This window comes from Tyto alba, unplaced genomic scaffold, assembly GCF_018691265.1.
Source record: "Tyto alba isolate M040663 unplaced genomic scaffold, T.alba_DEE_v4.0 Super-Scaffold_23, whole genome shotgun sequence".
Taxonomy (NCBI): domain Eukaryota; kingdom Metazoa; phylum Chordata; class Aves; order Strigiformes; family Tytonidae; genus Tyto; species Tyto alba.
In genome coordinates this window covers 16,986,375-17,007,462 of record NW_024881297.1, presented here as the reverse complement: position 1 = coordinate 17,007,462, position 21,088 = coordinate 16,986,375, and the positions used below count along the sequence as shown (strand labels likewise).

The window sequence follows — 21,088 nt, the reverse complement described above, 5'->3', positions numbered from 1 at the left end:
ATGGTGTGACGAAGGAAGAGAACCGAGTCACAGAATGCTGGAGAAGAAAACATACATTTATAAAACCGTGTATGATCAAGTTAGTGGGCCTTAAAAAGCCACTGCTGCTTAGCTGGATGTTTGTGCTCCTTGAGTCACGTTAATATGTAGTGTAATGAAACTGAAATGATGAGGAGAGAGCAAGGGATGAGTTACTGTTAGGAAAGAAAGTGGTAGCACATGGCAGGAGAACAAGATTGAGTACAATGCTGTTCCAGAGAATGGGAAGAGAAGAGAGAAAAAAGCCCATAGCAGCCAAAATAGGAGAGGAAAAGATTAATGAGAAGCATTGGGAGGGAGTAGAGTGGAGTGGGAAGGCGGCAGCCAGTGACATAAATGTTGTAGCTGGAAGAGCCGATGATGGCACTTCTCTCTGATCTAGTTTGACAAGCAGTGGGTGTTTTAAAGTATCATTATTTCTTGCTGGCACTCCTCTCTTTAAGTATGTATATACACATACACAATTATGAAAATGTAAATTATCTATATTTAAATGTGTAAATTACCTCTGCTTGGGCTTTTCAAATTCATTGCGACTGGGAAAATACAAACCTTTTTTGTTGCATCAGTCATTAGGCTAAACTGTTGCTGACTTTAAGAAGAAGGGTGTGGTGAATTATGTTTCCACCTTCCCAGTCAATAGGCATGTTTATAGGCATGTTAAGGATACTTTAGCGCAGACAATCTTGAGTAGACGCATATGAAAGAGGGAACTGAGAGCATGCCTAGTTAGTCCAAATAGATGTATTTTCAGTTACTTTGAACAATAATGAAAACTAAGCCATCATCCAAGAAAATAAATCAATTTATTCTCCTCAGAAATTACGATTTTATGTTCAGTCAAGAGCTAGGTATTTCTCACGCATCCTGCTTTCATACTTAGGTTGAACTGTTAATTCAGAAAAAAAAAAATTACTCTTTCATCACTGCTGGAACAACTAACAAACACAATTTTTGTAAAGCAGTGCTCATAAAAAGGAGGTCTGTAAAGCAAATTGTGAAACACAGTTCCACAAGTTTGGATTTTGTATTGCTTATGAGACAGGAAATACACATTTATTCTAAAATTCCTGGGGTTTACTTTATTTGGGAAATAAAGAACAGAAAACATCATGTAATTTTTTGACAAAGTAAGCTTGGTCATCTAAACTTTAAATTATTTATTTTAAGATAGAATGCTCTGTTTACGCTTTGGTATTTTTTTTTTCTTCTGAAGATATAGCGGAGCGATATAAACAATTTTTATGCTTCTTGCTATTTGTGTACAATTGTTAAATACAGCAACAAAACTCTTCTTTGCTGACTTTACAGTTTAAAAAGAATAAGTTAACACAGTGAAAAGTTTTTAGCAGATTGAAAGAATTGCTACTGAGTGTTACAAATTAACAGACTTTTGCAGTCTACTATAAACTAATTTTCCTATGCAAATGTACCTGTCAGTGCACTTAAAATAGCAGGAAAATGCTCATGAAAGAGCCTTATACTTCCATATACTTATGGAAGTGCTGACATTTTGAAAGAAGTCAAATATTGTGTGTGTTTCAAAAGGATGGTAATAGGTTTTGTGTTCAAACAAACCCAGAGCAGTAAGTATATTTTTCCATTCTCAAAACCATAAGAATTAAGTATAAAAACACACCAAACCACATGCTTACTCACATGATTCACAGAGCATGTAATAGCTGGCTTTGTCCTTAATAATAGATGGTTGTGTAATGCTGAATGTATAATTGGTTTCCTTGAAACAGCAGGAATTTTTGAATGCTTACATCTTTATCAGTAAAGCTAAGAAAACGTAATCTCTTAAAGGGCTCAAACTGCATGTACTTCATTTGATATTAGAATGTAACTGTAAGTACAGCTTAATTTTCACAATAATTAATTATCTTAATAGGTTAAGCTTACATTTGAAACATCAATATTTGAGCCTGAAGGAGCTTCTCAGCAACGGTATAAACGGGCACAGTCAAGCATGAACAATCTAGTTCGGCTCTTGTGGGGAGAAGATAGTTCAGACCTCCAACAGGCTGTGCAAGATGTGCCTCATATTGTTATGTTCCTCACAATGAAACTGGATTCTGAAACATCTAAGGATGAGGTATGTGGCCAACTGAAACAAGATGAAAAGGTAACAACTGACAACAGCAACTGCTATGTCCTTTGACTTAAAAAGAATAAGAAACCTTGCCAGTCATTTTGAGTAGTCTGTAAAGTGTCCCTTTTGACAGAAATAAGGCCTGAAATTCCAGGAAAAAATAGTTAGCATCACTGCTGACAAACTAATTGGGCTTGAAATCACTTCAGCGCTGCTGAACGTCTTTACATAAAGAGCAGGCTAGAGGTGTTAACAGACAAAGCAGAGATAAATTCAGGAGTTGGTTATTGTCTCTCAGATGCTCACTGTTATATTTTCAATATGCCTCTCAAACTCCAACTATGAAATCTGCCTAGTCAAAAAAATCTTCCCCAGCAGGAGCTGTTGGCAGTCCACATACATAATCTGTCTAGCTCCTCCTGTTTTGAAATGCTAATGTGCCTTTTCTCAGAGGACTCTTAGATGTCTGCTGTTTGCAGTCAACTGTTGGTTCTTGCTCGGGCAACATTTCTGAGCTACTGAAGTACTTTTCCTTTGTCCCATAAAGCTTCCTCTCACATCTCTTTCCTTTCTGTATTCCTCAGAAAAATTTTGCCAGTGTGTGTGGTGTGTAACGCACTGTCAGTTTGTGTAGATGTTGTTCCCAGTGTAGCTATAGCTACAAATGCTCCACTCGGAATGCAGGGAAGACACAGAACAGTGTGGAGGGCCGAGTTTGGCCTCTTGCCTGATTTGAAAATGATAGACGGACAAAGTGGACTTTTTAGGAACAGACATTTGGAAAAAGACTCTTCCCTTCTGTCAGTTCGCCTTAGATTTAGCATAGTGCCCAGTGATCTGTCTTATCTGTGATGGAGACATCAACTGAAGCACAAGTCTTGTCAGTCCTCAGGGACTGGGATGGCAGGACAGTGGTAGAGTGGGGAGCAGAAGACAGACATTTTGCTTTCTCTTCCCTGGAATTAATCCTTAGATCCGGTCAGTGGTCCATCCTTTCTCTGAGATGTGTTTTTTTGTTGTGGGTTTTTTTGTTTGGTTGGTTGGTTTTTTGGTTGGTTTTTTTTTTTTTTTTTGTTGTTGTTTGTTTGTTGTTTTTGTTTTTGTTTTTTGTGGTTTGTTTTTTTTTTTAAATACTGTTTTTCAACTGATAGAAGTCCGTATCACTCTGTTGGTGATGTATAATAGATGTATAATACAGAAAAAGCGTTACAACTACACATAATAGAGTTTAATTTTATTTTCCAGAGACAGGACTGGGGAGGAGAACCCTAGAAAATTACATGATATGATAATGTAGTAAAAAGCATTGTGAGATTTGCAGAGTCAAGCTGTTGAAAGCTAGGAAGTGACAGATTTATGGTGACTTGTGCAACTTTAATTCAGTCCATTTCTGTGTACGCAGCATGACATTGTCTTAAGTATTACACTTATTCTGAAAGATGCCTGTCTTGTGCAGAAGACAAGATGGACAGATGACTGTATAATTATGGCTTATCAGGCAACCACATATCCAGTACTTCATAATTCTGGAGTACTTGACTTGGCAATATAAATCATTCTCTTAATGTAATATTTTGATGGTAATGTTACAGCAATATACTAATGCTGTAAGCTTTGGTTTGCAGTTTTTTCTGATCCTGTTTAAGACTACATTTTTTCATGGGAGGTACCATCAGCAAAAGTTAGTTTATACAAGTGTCTCTTATGGTTTTATATTTTTAAAGCATTGCAACTAGGTAAGGTCATTCTGTGCTCTTTTTCCCACCTGGAGACTGCTTCCATTAAAACATACAATACTGCAGTATTTTTCTGCTTTGATATTTCCCTGTAATAAAAATGGAAAGAACTCATTTAACTGTGAATTTAATAAACTTAAGATACTTCATCAAAGTTCTCTTACATATTGCAAATAGTTATTTTTTTTCTTCAAGTCTAAGTTTGTAGTCCAAGATTGCTACATTATGTGGATAGAACAACTACAGACAATTGCTGTAGACTTAAAGATCAGTGTTTTCTTGGTCACATAAACTTGATGAAATACTAAAAAAAAAAAAATTCGGGGCCTCTGTCTTCTCTGTTGGTAGGTGAATAGATATGCAAATGCCTAATTGCAATTCCTGCACTTCAGAGTAAATGGAGTAATGCTTTCATGCCCCATTATTTCTTTACACACTCCCAAGAAACAGGATTAACCCTGAATGTTGAGCAGAGGTAAAAGAGGGATTGTAATGCGCTTGTTCTCCCTTCATACCATGGAACAATTGTTTCCTGAGAAGTCTTGGCAGTTTTGCAGTCCCCAGTAGCCTCTAATGTTGTGAGATGCTTTGCTGGTGTAATCAAGCTCTTTATAACATTTCCTAACAAAGGAATGCCGCCTTCTTCAAGGCATTTGTCTTTAATTTCATTTGGTGAACAGTGAGCAACATTTATCCCATAGTTGTACTGTTCCAGATATAGTTTACAGCAGTACTTCAAATTAGCAGTTATTATACACCTATGCCATATTGCACAATAAGAATACAGTTTACCTTTACTAAGCTCCTTTACCTGTATCCAAAGGAGGTGTGGTATGCAGATGACATCCATGTAAACAGTGGCAACTAGAACTAGTAACTAATTCTTCCACTTGTGAGCTTTTGGCACCCAAAAATAGAATTAATGAACTGTAAGACTTGTAAACTCTATCTACTCAACTATAAAGGAAAGTAGTATTAGAAATGATTTAGGATGTGTGCATGCATGTGGGGAGTGTCCCATATGATAATGGTTTCAGTGAGCAAGGTTGATCTTGTCTTTTTCATGTTTTAGTTTAAGGTAGGTGTAATGATTATAACATAAGTTATTTGTACCAGCATACAGCTGGAACATCTTCATGTGTTTGAACTGATTTTGGCAATACCATGTCTCAATAAGGATAATGTTCATATTCCTTCTACATGATAGTGCAAAGTAGGTATCACTGAGTAGCTGTTAAGATAGCTTGGTTCATACAGACACTGGCTTGTAATTCCTGTAGCATTTCTCCCTGGTTTTGTAATTTCTGAATTAATCTTTAAGAATTCATAGTTGTCTTTCGTCTAATGTTTCTTTTCTAATCTTATCTAAGATGCAACTTGAAGCCTCTATTGTCAGTGCCCTGTATTTGAAGATTATAGGTTTTTAGCTGGTTGGCACCATTTTGACACAATTTCTTTTAGACATTTCTCATGTTGTCAAGACTGCACTAATTACTTTTTTTAAAATGTTATTTAGGCTCAGTTTGAGAAATGAGTAAAATAAAAATAAAAAAGGGAAGTTGTTTGATAAGCCGTTAGTTTAGATAGTTTGTCCAGGTTTGGGATTTTTGCACTGAGGAAGGGTTTACACTTTTTAAGAAATGAGCTACTTCTCATTTATTAATTCAATTGTCATTGGCCTATGAACTTTCACCTTGCTTTAAAGACAGCTGGTCTTGTATGGTGGTATGTGCTGAACCTTGCTAACTCATTAATATATATATGTCATACAGCTATGACCTTTTGTTACAGTTGCTTTTTCTTTCCCTGGGAAAGGGTACAGATAATTCTCAAATGAATTTTGTGTAAAGGTCCCAGTTCAAAGTGAGGAGGAGAAGGTGGCTCTTTATAGCCCTTTGTAGTGCTGTAATTAGAAAATGGCAGGTTTTTTCCCAGCTGAAGGATAGATTCAAGAAGAAAATCCTTGTCACTAATGAGTATTTGAAAATAGAGCTAATTAAACTGGATAAGAATGGAGTTCACCAAGTCCTTCTGTAATGAAACTTTACATTCTTTTAATCTTCAAGGAAAATTTTCTAACGGGTATTGGCACAGGCTGGATGTGCTCGGTGACATAAATAGGAAAGTTAATCGTGTCTGTGTTTGTGTAGAAAGATCATTTACTATACTCGTTGCACTGGATATGCTTAATATTACAAGCATTATTTCTGGCTTATCGTGATTTGGCAGAACGCAGTAACTGGGGGAATCATATGCTTGCTAATTACTATATTTTTATGGTTGCTGAAATAATAGAAAATGTTTGAAAATGCTTACATAATTTTTTTTTTTAAAGAACTGTTTAGAAGAAGAAAAATTGTCACAAATATTTATCTCTACTGATCTTCACTTTCAAGATGACTTCTTTATAAGTATGCTGACACAGATGGTCAGAGGTTTGGTGATAAAATTGTTAGAGATGTATGTGTTATTTGATTATATACCTCAGTTATATTTTGTGCTATACATGTAAGGCAATTAGGTGGGATTATATAGAGAGATTGGAGTTTTCATATTCTTATTGTTTATTTTAAAGAGTGTATGTTTGATGATGATTTAAATCACAATTTAAGTATTGAAAGAACCATGTAAATTCTAGATATCTCTTGGAATCAGATTTGTTAACAGTGTACTTTAAACTGTAACGTGGAGTGACCATACTGTTTGTCATTTTATGTTTCTCCATATAATAATGGTTCTAAATAAGTCCTACTTTGCTAGAAAATAGAATGTGGAATTAATATATAGAATAGAAAAAACATATAAAATAAAGTAGTTAAAACTGTTAGAAACATTCATGTGCATTTTAGAACTTTCCAGTATGCCCATGCAGACCACTGCTTGTTTTGATACCATACAAAAGTATGATAAAAGCTTTCATTAAAAAAAAAGCCAGGAAAAAAAAATTCATTATCTTGTTTTTGATTGATTTTTGTTTGTGATACTGTTTTTTGTTTTGCTTTGCTTAACTAACAGCTAACTTTCTTCACAGCAAGAAATTCTTTATCAGTACCCCATATCAGAAGCATCCCAAAAACTGAAAAGCGTGAGAGGAATATTTCTCACACTATCTGACATACTGGAAAGTGTTACTGGTACCCAGATAATCAGGTAAAAGTATGTAATGTATTACTACCTTTATTATTTTATACATATGTGTACCGAAAAACACACATGGGTCATGCTTCAATTTCTAGGCAAGAGTGACTCTATCTGTTAGGCAGTAATCTTTTAACTAGAACAGCATGCCTCAAAGTTGGACTGCTTAGCCTGGATGTACGTTGGTTTGGGGGAATTTCTTTGTCATGGGTGGCAATGACTTAAGATTTTCAGTTCAGTGAAACTGTTTTTAGATCCCTTTTTTGATCTCTTAAAACATCCTAATCTAAACTGGGAATCTATGACACTGTTATGATGGCTTGGAAATTCTACAACAGTTTATATCAAATCTAAAAAAAAAAAAAGATAAAATGTAATTCAGTTAAATTCACGAGTGTCTGATATTTTTAAATTAATTTAATTTCACATTCAACTTTAAACACCTGAAAGATTTTTGTGTACACAGAGCAGAACTCTAGTACGAAGTCTAACAAAAATGACTCCTGAGTTTGGAGCTGCATGTAGGGGTGGTGGATATATGTAAAGAAATTATTGAGTATTTAAAGGTAGATAATATTCTGATGGAGTAATTAGAAGTGAGATAGTAGGTCTCACTTTTCAGTTTCACACTTCTTCCCATTGAAAATCAGTATCTAAGTTTACACCTCTTGAGGGTGTCAGACAAGATTCTCTTCTGCACATCAGTGCCTTGTGTGTCAGACACAAGACCTAGATGGGTATAAAAAAAGCCAAATATAAGTGGGATTTCAGGCCCGAGAATGTAGAGGGCAAGCAGTAGTGCAGTAGTGAACAGCATTTGCAATAATGCGTTCCTCAAAAGGCAAAAAGCCTGTTTAATATATTTAAGTTGGGTTTTCCACTGATAATTTTTTCCTTAAATGGAGTTCTTGAAATGCTTTTGATTATTTTTGCTTACAAAAAAAAATTAATACTGGTTAATTTCTTTTGTTTACATTCATTTATTTTAATATTTTTTTCTCAGACTTGTTGGTATCCTGCTATTTTGAGTAAGGAGTTTTAACACTGTGCTTTAACTATGCTTATAACTTTCTAGTTAATAATTTAGTGAAAGTCATGTTACTGATTTAGTGATCAGTAGGAATGTGGATTGACTCCTTTAGCAGCAAGTATCAAATACGGGCTTCTGATCTTTTGCATATACCAGTGTTTTAATGCAGTGCCACATTAATTAGCACTGAGGTATGTTAACTCCTCTTAAATGGTTATGCATTATTAATGGAAATTCTTCCATATAGAAGCATTTTGGACATGTCCAGATTTTCAAACACATCCAGAAGACAAATCAATCCATTGTTTGATGATTTATACCTATGGTATTACCAGAAAAACAATACAGAAATCCATGATAACATAAATAACATCTTTCCTGTTAAGGTTCTCAATTTCCCATTTTTGAGTTCTAAAAATATAAAAGCACTTCTGCTGGTCTCTGCAGACTCTCATCTCTTCAAAAAATGTAATAGATAAACCCCAGTTTTCCTATGAAACTTCTTCTGTCAGAAGAGTAAATTATGATTAATGTGTCTGCACATGTATTGTGTCTCTTTTGGGATGGAGATGTTTATTTCTTTGTAGTTAATTGCATTATAAATACATAACTTGTTTAGTTTGGAAAGCATTTTTGGTTACATGAAGGATAAAAATTTTCTGGTGACCTGTGGAAATGCTAAGGTATTTTTTTAACTAATTACATGACACTATTGTATTATTCAGTACCATCAATTTTATAGTATGAGTGAATCAGTGAAACAAGTTAACCATGGAGCCATATTCTAAAAATTAAATTATTGAATCTTTCATGCTTAAACTAAAATTACCCTTTTTTAACTTTGCAGCACAATAACTGTTATTTCTAACATGACAGTAAGAAAGTTTTTGCTATAAGTTAAAGGTTTTGCTCTAAATTTAGTGTTCGAGGTATTTACAGACCATGATTTTAGCAGCAACCAGTACATTTAATCTGATAATCTGGTGTGTAATGTGTGGTTTACTGCTAATTAGAACATGGGGTCTGATTCTGTTTCATGTTCTAATCCACTCTGGTTCAAATGAAAATTCTCTGTGTCTTTCTGGGATTGCTGAGCTTCACAGAGCAATTTTCTATACAAGGAGACAAGCTGATGTTTATCACTCAGGTAGTATGTTCAAATACCTCTTGGGCTTGTTTTCAAAACATTTATGGAGTCTTTTTAAATGATTTTGTGTGTGACTACTGTGTTCAGAACCTTCATTAGCACCTCTGGTAGCCTTACTGTGATCTGAAATGGCATTCATTTTCTAAGTTGGTTGTGTAAAAAACTAGGCAGGAAGACCTTTAAAGTGCATCTGAATCATTCAGAAGATGACTGTGGCACTTCAGCAGTGGTTGTTCATCCTTTATATTTGGATACTTGAAAACACTGTTACTACTGGTGTGATCTGTTTGGCATAGAAATTGAAGCCTTTGAGTTCTGTAATAATATAATTACTTAGTCCAGTTGTATGCATGTGATTATATGAGAGCATAAAACTTTGCAGATGAAGTACATAGGAATCATTCTGGCTTATAAGGTGTTTTTTTCGTAACTTCACAGTGCTAACAGAAGTACTTCTGGCTTAATTTTTCTAGTTCCTCCCTTTTCTTATGCGGGAAACTGGTTCAAGTTGTTTACTGGAAGGAATCTGACAAGTTGCTTGTAATTGGCCTTCCTGAAGAAAAGTGAGTTTCAAATAAAATGCTTTGATTTCCTTTTAATTTTATTTTGTTTCCTATGATGTGCCCTCAAATTGTACTCTTCTAGCAAAAGAGCAGAAAAGGGAGGGCTTACAATGTATTCTTTTTACTGTAACTCATTGCTGTAGCTGTTGTTCCACTTTTTTGATTGACTTGCTTCACATCTTTTATGTATCTATTGTTACAGTTTCTTTTTCATTTCCGCTAAAGGACATAAGGTTCTGGTAGATCTCAGAAATACATGTAGGCTGGAAAACAGGAATTTTCAGTGTTTGCTGAAGTCAAGTCCTGAATAGAGGCTACTGAATAACAGCAGTGATACCACATATTAATGTGTTCTAGGAGAACTTTCTCCGTGTGTGTGCGTCCTGTGTCCCGTCTGTCCCCCCCCCAGCTTTACTACTGTTTGTCTCACCACAAGCAAGTCGCTCAAGGGAAATCTCTCATACAGTCCAATGAAGAATTACCTGTTTGCACCGTATCACTAGTTAAGAATAGAGCTCTTCAGAAGATACCCATGCTTATTCATAGTAAAGAAGTTGTAAGCATAGTTGTATGTTTGTATTCCTATTTTTTAGTGTGCCACTTCCTCAGCTGAGGAACATGATTGAAGATGTTGTCAGCACCTTGAAATTTATGTACAGTTCTTTAGACCGGTGAGTTCTTTCAAAAGTATTTTATTTTCACTCACTAATTTTTCATTGATGCTCATTGAAAAAGACAGCTAGTAGAATTAGTTTTAATGTTTACATGGAATTTCTTTGAATTTATGTTCTTGCCTTTTTGTTTCAGTCTTACACTAGTAAGACTCCTGTTAAATAGTCTTTGTTACTTCAGAAAGCTTAGTCCTTCATTAGGTTAAATCATTCTCATAATCCAAGTCACTGTGGATGTCAACAGCACTCTGCAGATGTTACCCTCTGTGTTAAAGCACTGTCTGTAAAATGTACATATGAATGGATGTTATATTTTTAATAAACACTCCAGACTCCTCAACTTTATTTGGCAGAGTGACTGTCTTCTCTGCATTTGGAAATCACCCAGAAAATTTTCAGTCTGACTGTAGCCTACCTTGGCAATTTTAGTTAGGTTATTTGTATGCTTGCATTTAATCCAGGGTTAATGTGTGTATGCCATAGAGAAAGAAAAAGAATAATCTTAATTGCCAAAAGGATGAAGCTGTTCGTTGTCTCATCTTCGGTTGCTCTAAGATATCAACTATAATACTACACTGCTTTAGTTTTTAATTTGTTTGTAGATACTGCCTGGATATTAGCCTACTGGGTTTTTTAATGTTTAAAATAAAATTAAAAAAAAAAATCCAAATGTAATATCATGCTGTAAAGAGACTTTTATAGCACAGAGCGTTATATAAACAAGCTACAAGTTTCTTGATGTTATTCTAACTTGGAGTTCATGTTTGTTCAGCGCTTTTTGCCAGGTGGAAAATGTTTCTCGCCTGGACCATTTTTTCAACCTGTTCTTCCAGCGTGCACTTCAGCCTGCAAGACTCAAGTCAAATGCCAGCCCCAGTGCTCACCACTATGAGACCTGCAGCGCATTATTCTTAGACAGTCTCCCAGGTCTGCGCTGGCTGACATTGCCTCAGGAAACCAAGGTAAGTAATTTTCAGGTCTCTTTAGAAAAACTCGTATACGAGAGACCAGAAAATTGATCGAGGTGTCTTCTGCTGTTATTGTGTAATTTATGTAAGTGCTTTGCCCATTCCAGACCAACCATTTTCCTGAAGAATCCTTTAAGTTTGGAACTACATAATCATTCCCACAGGAAACAGATTGTTACTATCAGTGTAGTGTGGTGACTTTAGAGTTATCTAGAAAGAGAACATGATGACAAAGGAATTGAATTTTGTTTAAAATATATACATACACGTGCATCTCTAACAATTAGCATAAGCAGCCCTCGGTATGTAGCTTTATGCTTGATTTTGACTATTTAAGTGTTTTTCCAGGTAGAAAATACTTCAGAGGCTCATGCATAACTTGTAATTTAAGACAGTTATAAATGACTGTTGCAGAATCACAATAAATATCCATACATCATTTATTTGACACCATACAGGTACAGCTTTTCTGCACCATTTCACTGTGTCTGGTTACCTCCCAATTAGAAATTGAGTTGTGCTTGATGCAGTAGTAAGGCAAAAGCTAGATCACAGTAAATAGCATTATAGCTTTCAGTCTTACAATTCATTTTTGTGACTTTAAAAAGTTAAAATAGGGATCATTAGGATAACTATTAGTAAAGTAATATTCTTAAAATAAAAATAATAGATTTTATATATGTGTGATGCATCATTCCTGACAAGTATTCTCGGAAGTGTTTTTTCATCTACACTATAGAACTGATGTTATCAGACCAAAATACAAAAAGGTGATATTTCTCCAATTTGAAACACTTGTAACAATTTTTGTGCAAGAGAAAACAATCCCATTGAGTATTCAGCAGTGGAGTTGTGAGACCAACGCATGTTTCATTTATTCAGAAATTTATGCTGTTATTTGGAATTACATATTCATTTGACTTGCACAAAATAAAAATTTAATTCAGATTGAATTATGCAAAATGAAGTCTGCAACAACAGTGGCAACTAGAAAAACTTTGTCTTACTGGATGGCAGATTCTGTAACACAGTTCTGGCATAGTTTGGCTTGTGTAGATAGGCAAGTCCTAGCTGTGTTGTACAGTAGTTTGTATACAAGCTTATTATAATACCTTTTATCACTGTAGTAAGTTCTGCAAAGTGAACAGGATACAGTCTTCAGAGAATGTAGGGGAAAACTTCTGTGAAATTACATTTAGGACGAAAGCTGATAATTGTGTCATATGTACAGAAAGTTCCTCTGAAGTAAGTGGTTTTTCTTGTATTTTTTTTTCCGCTGTGTATCCAAATCATCTTTCAGTCTCTCTCTTTTTTTTTTTTTTTTTTTTTTAAGTCCCTGGGGATATTTTTTTGTTAATTATGGTGTCAAATATATTCTTTAATAACAATGCTGTGTATGCATCTGTTTAGAAACAAACGAGAAGACTTCCCTTATTCCTTCAAAGGGCTTGTAGTTTACAGGTTTTTTTCTGTTTTCCTGTTACAGTTTATTATCAAGTGATTTAGCATCTCTGCCTAAGGATTATGTGTTCCATGTAAAGTGTTGCTAGAACATGTTTTGATCTAAGAGTAGGTTCAGGTGTAGATAACTGGGTCTTGCTAGGTGCAGTTTGCTATTTTGTTTTCAGTTACACTGGAAGTACAGAAATGGATGTGTACTTTCAAGACATGATGACCATGAAGTGATTGCTTTTAAGTTTCTGTTCACAAAGACCTTCTGGGACTTTTAAGTGGCAGAGAGTAGATGAAAGCTCTCCTTTTCTTTTCTTTCTTTTTTTCTTTTCCCCCTCCACCATTTTCTCTGTTTTCTTAAATGAAAGCTCTATTCTTGGAAGACGGTACAGTCCACTTGGGTAAATAAAGTATACACAAGACATTATTTTGTAGAGCACTAAAGCAAAAATTTAAGCAGGGCTGAAGATATTGTAAGTACCCTGGCTCTCTCCTGGCTTTTTTTTTTTTCATTCTAATGTGTGTAGTCCCATCAGTATTAATAGCTGTTATTCTCTTGTAAGTTTTAGTAATGTTTCTTATTTTAATCCTATAGAGCGGTGAGTTTTTTTCCTAATTAGGCTTTTAGCCTTATAGCAAAATAAGGTTTCGAATGAGGCAAAATGAAGCTTCTTCACTTTATTGAATTTGTAGTGACTTGAGGTAGCATCCATCTCACTTTTTTTTTAGAGCTATGATATAAATGACTACAGCTGAGGTGCTAATCCTGAACTCTTCCTATTATTTAATGGGGGAAATCTGACATTTTAATAGTAGTTTAACTGCTCGATTTTATCTGTTTACCTCAGTATTAGCTAAATCATGCCTTAGGACTCCTGTGGCTTCATCTGCATTAACTATGCAGAGAACCCAAAGTGAAAGGACGAGCTCAAATAGAGAATATTTACACTGCAGGTATTTAATGAAATCCAGTCTCATTCAAGGAACTAAGCATATGACTAAGTAGCTAATTACTGTTTAAATCTGCTGGCCTTTAATGAGATAGACATAATGTACAATTAGACCTCTTTTTCTCTTTACAGCAATTATTTGACATATAATACAAAAACTCCAATATCTATGATTCCAGTTGAGAAGGTAACTTTCCATACAGTGCATACACTTAAATTGCAATTTGGTAATATTTTCTATATTGTCCTTCATTCAAGAAGTGGTAGATACCAGGCATTGTAGTAAGGCACAGTGGACCTCTTAGATTATCAGTCATTTCACTTCAGGGACTGACAAGGATGAAAGAGAGATTCACTGCATTTTCATTTTCCATCCTCTTGAACATTAGTGAATCTAGGATTCAGTTTTGCCTTTGTGATTTTAAAATACTTTCAACTCCACAACTAGGAAGTTATCTTCCATATTATGTGAAGAGTTGTTTGCATATCATATTTGAATCCATATATGTGTGGCAGTTTTTACAAAATCTCACAGGGGAAAAAAAAGATTATTAAGATGGAATGATGTTTAGAATATGTTAGTCTTGTCATAGTAGAGTTTGTTTTTTAATGAGCATCAGCCATGATTTAATGCAAATGAAACAGCTGGGAAATTTTGAAGTTAGAGTTTTCTTTAATTCATAGACCCAAAATATTTGTAAGCTTGTAGATAACATAGTTAAGGCTAGTTCTAATTATTAGACAATGATTCTAATCTGAAATGACCATAAACTCCATTATCCAATCTTATTTTATCAGCAACAACAAAAGAAATGAGCACTGTACTCACTGAAAGTAAAGAGGCTGTACGACAGACAGAAAGCTCAAACTGCTTCTCGGAATGGTCATGCAAAAGGGCTGAGTTTAGATGTTCAAAATTACCTTGCTTCTGCAGTGGCATATTCTTTAATTTATACGGTCTTTATCTGAGGATAATATCAACTAGGACCTTCCTGCTTTTCTGATTTTTATGTCTAATAAGACCTCGTGCAATTTTCATAGAAGTGTGTTTGGAGGGGAAGGGATGATGTGGTGAGTCTCTCAACTTTACTACCGACAGGGTTTGCTGAATTATTTCAGGATTGCTACTACTATTCAGTAACAGAAGTTGCCTTGAACATTGCAGGCTCTGCGTCAGTCAGTCAGTGCTGTTCGTTGCCAAACAGATTTCTGTTTGCTGGTGTGGCCTTCTCTTTTCTCCATAATATGAATTGTCCTCTCCTTTATCTTTAGTAGCAGACAGATAATGATTTAGTTCTCTCCACCTTGCCCCATAGTGTGTGTCTAGATACATTTTTGCTAAATGTACTTGAGGCCACTCTGCAACTGTTTTAGTCAGGCTACTGCTTTTATAATATGTATTTACGAAAACCCTCTTATATATATTTTAGCCACAGAAGTACATATTTATAGAGTGTCTCAGAAAAGTTTCTTCTATGTCATAATTCCAGAACTAAATCTACTATCCAGGTGAAAAATGTAGACGTGTGCATATAGTCCTGTAACACATGCATCCACTCACTTGTAAAGTCCATGCTCCATAACTGGAGGGAACAGAATCTTTATGCAACATGTAGCTGTTGAATGTGGTCAGTCAGCAACCTAATACATGCAACTTAGTGCACCTCTAACTGGTTTTGCACATTTTCTTCCTATCCAGGAAATTAAGACTTTTTTCTCTTGCACTATTTGGTGATCAATTTTTTTTTTTATCCTCCATACTCTTATTTTTTCTTCTTTTATCTTTTTTCTTCTCCTTATTTCTCCTTTCTTTTTTCTTTCTCTCAAGTTTCTGTACAGATTCTATTACACTTTGTTCTCTACTTTTGCCTGCAGACTGTTTCTTGTAAAATGTAGGTTTTAAAGGGATTTAGGAAACAAAGTAGTTTATATTTATGATCTAGACATCACTTTCCAAAATTGTCTTAGATCATCTACATTTTCGAGAAAAAATTGTTGTTGCAGAAGATGAAATTTCCAGTGAAGTTTTGGTGAAGATCTTTATAGTCTATTAAGAATATAAAACTAAAAAGTATCAGTTCTCTGTTGGGCAGAAAGCCATTCAAGTTTTAGCTGGGGAAAAGCTGAGAGACTGGCTAGTTGTCGACTGCCAACTGCCTCGCTGACATTTCTCTGTTTGAAAAACTGGCTGTATTTCAATTAAAGGCAGCCTGTTAATACCGTCCAAGAAATTTGTAAGTTTAGTTTTAGGTTCTTTTCATTAAGTAGCACATTTGTCATGAACGTCAGTGGCTAGTTTCATGTTCTTTAAAGGAAAGTATTTTTAGTAAAACTTACATTAACCAACAGTTAGAGAAATAAGCAAGCTTAAAGCTGTTTCAGTAGAACAAAGATAATGTGTGAGAAAGTTTTGGCAATTTCCATACAGACAAAAACTAAATCCATTGTGGAAAAGATTTTTCTAATAACTCAGCTGGATGCAATAGCTTGCCAGATTTCAGGGTTGTCTCTAGCCTTCAAGGGGTAGTCTCCAGACCTCATGTTTTAAAGCACGCTGAAAGTAAGAGTGACATCTCTTTTATACCAAACAGTGGGTTCAACAGGCACACAAGCAGAGAAATTCTGCAGTTTCAAAGAAGAGGGAAATGCACAACAATTAAGAAGGATTTTTCTTTAATCTGATGAATTGAGGTGTTCTTGATAATTGATATTACTACTGAAAAGTATGTACAAATTTTTTATCCATTCACATTGTACTTGTGAATCCTAATCTTCTGAGACTAGCAAGATAGAGTGAACAATGCTATTATTGTAAGTTAATGTGTTGGAAATCTCTATTAAAATGTAGTGTTTAAATATTTCAGATGGAAATTGACACAGCACTGAGTGATCTGGAAGCAGCTGACTTTGCAGAGCTGGTAAACATTTTATTTTTGTTGTTTGCATTACACAGTGTCTCATTGCCTTGGTGTCATATTCAGTAGTTGAAAAAAGCACTAATTCCAAGCTCATCTACTTTTTTTTTAATCAAGTGGGAGTCAAAGCAAATGTATACTGTGTTATTCTTGTTCTAAGATAGCTCGATTTTACCCATTATCTTTAATTTCTCCCATAGTTAACAGTATAACTGTATTATAATCCAATAGGATTAGACACTGAAAACCCATGCTATACTATAATTTAAGTCCATGGGATGTCTACAAGGACACTCTAATTTCAACACAGCTGATTGTTGTTACATTTCTTTTTTCATATAGATAACTGTTTCCTTCCCAAGCAATTGTGAATAAATCTAAAAACTTCTATGTAGCACTGAGAACTTAATTTTCCAGTTTACAGAAAGCAATTACAAGTTTTGCATATTTTTAATACTGTTAATGGAGAAGATAGTAAATTACTTTACTATTACTTGCTGTGCATGCTCTTCACTGCACTGTATAGCACAGTGAGGTGTTATACCTATTGAAATTTCAATTTTACTTTCTCATGAAAGAGCTTTCTTAAACACACGTTCCAGAACAGTTATTTTAAAATTGTACACTTTCTATGTATATGATAATTGAGCATAAAGATAACTTCTTTGATCACATATTTAGCATAACAATTTGGGGCATACGCGTTCTTAATTACAAAAGAGACGTAATGACTCTTAAAACCTAAAATACAAGGTAGGCAGACATATAGTCCATTTTGCAAAAGAATAGAAAACAAAGCATCATTCTACTAAACAACCTGGATCGTTATTTACAGAAAGAAATGTTTATAAGTTGTAGTTTATTGCACAGAAATTGATTGCACTCACTTTATTTAAAATATACTGTATCCACCTAAAGACAGTGTTAGGAATCTGAGAGCTCTGGACATCTAGATTAAAAGATCAATGATTTGGTATATTTTGGGTGAAATGCCAAATACTGGAAAAAAAATGCTTTGACTTGAAAGTTTTACTCTAGGAGGGCCTCTGGTGTCAGTGGTTACATTTCAACTACTTTGTTATTAAGAACTCTGAGAATTAGCATATCCTAACAAAAATAGTTTAGGACAGATAAGAACTAAACAGAAAATTCTTTATTTTGAGCTGAAAATTGTTAGAGGAAACTCTAGTGACATGAAAATCAGTAGTGGAGGCTTAAAGCGTGGTATTTTACTTAACTGTTCAGTATTAACTGCCATGCTGATAATAAGTGGTCATAATTGAAAGTCTTAAATAAGATAATGATTACAATTGACTGGAATTAGTTGACTTGCATTTGGTAAATAATATAAAAATTCTGAATTAAAAATTACACCTTTTTTTTTTTCCATAGTCTGAAGATTATTACGAGATGAGAAGATTATACATGATCATGGGCTCTTGTCTCTTCTACAAGGTAGTATTAGTGAAAAAGGCCTAAAGATTGGGAAAATGCATCTGTAAGTCTAACCCAGTCATGGAGTGACCCTTTTCAGAACCTCACAAATATGAAAGAAATGTATGATTCATTTAAATGTGTATTTCTAGTAACAGACCTAAAACTCACACCATAACAGAAAAAAAGGATGTCAGGAAGTGATGTGTACTAAACAATCAGTAAAAACAAAGTACTTGTTTGAAACTGTCTTCTGGGAATTTTGCAGCGTATGATCCAAGGATTGGGGAGAGATGGTAATAAAAAGGTCATAAGCGTCAATTCAAGTGAGACTGAGATATTCTAGTAGGAATTTTCTTGTTCATTGCCATTTTTTTAAGAAATATAACAGGTGATCTATCTTTAATCCGTCTTTAAATCAAAGATGAGAAATTGGATTGACAGATTTTTTTCACTTTGGCCTCATTTATAAATTTATTTATATTTATTAAATGTAGACAGTGTGTTCAGCAGTAAAAAGAAGAAGGTAGCAGCCTTTGCTTTAAGGAAACTTACTTTTCAAGGGTCCTATCATGCAATTGTTCTTTATGCTGGTAGTGATAGGAGGCTAAACTGTTAGCACAAACGAAACTGCACAGTATCTACCATGACAGCGCTTAGTGCTAGAAACGCTGTTGTACTGTGTATCTCTTTTGGACATTTTATTAATTCCAGTGAAAGTTCAGTATTTTCTCAATTAAATGAGAATTAAAGCACCTTAACTCTGTAGCGGTTCTGCAAGCTGTTAGAGCCATGCTTTTCCCAGCTCATCTTTGCTAACTTGCATATATGCTGATGGTTTGTTTATATTTTTTGGTTTTTGATTTTTTGTTTGTATTTCAGTATTGTAATTCTTCAGATGTGGTGCAAAAGCTCAGTGTTACCTGTTGTATAACTGTATACCAAAAAAAAAATTTGCAATCTCAATGCATGTGGAGTATGGATATCTCTATATGAAAAGTACTCTTAAGTGATAAGTTGTGGTGTTGTATTTCTCACTGAATACACTTCCTTTTCTGTGTTTAATTAAGGGTTACTTGATTGGTAATCACTTGCCAAAGGAAGATCTTATTGATATAGGTTTATATTGTCGGCACTATTGTCTGTTACCCTTGGCAGCAGAACAGAAGATTGGTCAGTTAGTCATATGGCGGGAAGTATTTCCACATCATCATATCCAGCCATGTGAAGTTTCAAGTTTTACAGGATACAGGGAACCTGAAGCAAGATACTTTTTACTGATAGTTGGCTTGGTAAGTTAACATTTGTAGTATGCCCATTCTCAGAGAGTAGCATTTTTTATATGTTAGTAAAGCTTGCAAGTTTAAGTATATATTATTATTATTTTTATACCTTTTCACTTCATTTGAAAATGCTTTTACTTTCATGATCTTGCATTTTCAGACAGCTCATTTTGGGTTTGTTAAAATGTGGACTTTTTTTAAAGCAAACAACTAATGAGTTTGTAAATGCTAGCTTTTATGTTTGCATGATTAACTGAAATAACATGATAACAGAAAGATCTCCTTGGATATGACTTGATTAGAAAAAAATAAGTAACCCCTTTGGAGATGAGGATGGAGTGTTAAATATAGTGCTGTGTTTTGCCCAAGTATTAGATGAGATATAAATATAATACAGCACATACTGTATATTAAGCCAAAGGCTAATGTTGCTTTCTCCATGTTTACAGAGACACTTTATGCTGTGTGTCCTGCTAGAGGCAGGAGGCTGTGCATCAAAAGCTATTGGGAATCCAGGACCAGACTGTATATATGTAGATCAGGTCAAAGCAACTATACTTCAACTGGAAGGAATAGATGCCAGCATAGAGGAAAGGCTAGATTCTCCTTCCATTCCACCTTTATCTTGTGCTGACTGGTTCCTTCCTGCAACACGGGATAAACTGGAGAGCTTGACCACCTCACCCATCCTAAGCAAGCTACAAAATACTTCCAAATCAGTAGCCACTCCAACAAGCAAAAGGACCCTGTTTGGTGACTCTTCTGTAATGACACGTAAGCCAAGCCCTACAAGAAGCAGTGGAGGACCTGACCACGGTAACGAAGGTCCTGCGGAAGATGAAAGCAGTAATCCACAATCTGTAGTGGATCAGGTCTGAGCACAAAGACAACAAGAATTGATAAGGTTCTGGTGGGCTTGGGGGATGTGGCAGTTCTTTGAAAAACTCACTCAAGTAACTTTTTTTCAAAAAAAGCATACTGTAAAAGAATAAATCTAAGAGCCCCTGAATTGAGTAGAAAATAGTTCTGTTGCCCTGGGAAGCTCTGGGTCAGCCTCAGAGCCACCACATTTTTTAATTTTATCATTGCTTGCAAATATTTGTTTTTTTCACATGACTAAAGTGGGCACAGCTGCATTGGAATCAGCAGAAATAATTGGAGAATATCCTCAAAATAATAATGGTGTAAACATAAGTTATCAGAATAAATTGCTGTACAGTTGTACAACTGCTTCTAAGCCAATTTAAAATAGGCTATAAAATACATTTATATAGGTTGATGCAACTGTTTGGTCCTTTTAAACAAATGCTACATTATTTTCTTCTAAGTAGGTGATCTGTTGGTTTGATGCTATTCTTTTGTTAGCTGTGTTTTCTCTGTTGGTTCATCAATCTGCTTGTTTTTCAGGCCACTAGAAAAAAACATGCCCTACCAAATCCTTTTCATTCAGGAAACCTCAAAAAGAACCTTTCAGAGAAAGATACAGAACTTCTTAATGCTGTCAAGTAAGGAAATATTTTTTATTAAGTATTTAATTTTTAAGGCCATACTTGGATCAGTTTTTTGAATGTGCACAGATCACAGAAGTTCCTGCATAATTTTATTCTAACCAAAACTCTATGTGAGGATTCTCAAAAGTGAAGCTCTCAAATGGAGAGCTTAATTAG

The 21,088-nt window shown here is 34.8% G+C and overlaps 1 protein-coding gene across 2 annotated transcripts in view; it reads left to right on the top strand.

Annotated features, from left to right (window-relative positions):
• The window catches only part of INTU (inturned planar cell polarity protein), a 52,894-nt gene that overhangs the window by 24,246 nt on the left and 7,560 nt on the right, over positions 1-21,088 (top strand). For both annotated transcript variants that reach the window (XM_042797151.1, XM_042797150.1), the window contains exons 4-13: positions 1,934-2,137; positions 6,902-7,020; positions 9,659-9,748; positions 10,342-10,419; positions 11,192-11,381; positions 16,654-16,707; positions 18,097-18,159; positions 19,209-19,430; positions 19,871-20,293; positions 20,829-20,926. In XM_042797151.1, coding sequence (XP_042653085.1) covers positions 1,934-2,137; positions 6,902-7,020; positions 9,659-9,748; positions 10,342-10,419; positions 11,192-11,381; positions 16,654-16,707; positions 18,097-18,159; positions 19,209-19,430; positions 19,871-20,293; positions 20,829-20,926 — 1,541 coding nt within the window. The remainder of the gene's footprint in view (positions 1-1,933; positions 2,138-6,901; positions 7,021-9,658; positions 9,749-10,341; positions 10,420-11,191; positions 11,382-16,653; positions 16,708-18,096; positions 18,160-19,208; positions 19,431-19,870; positions 20,294-20,828; positions 20,927-21,088) is intronic.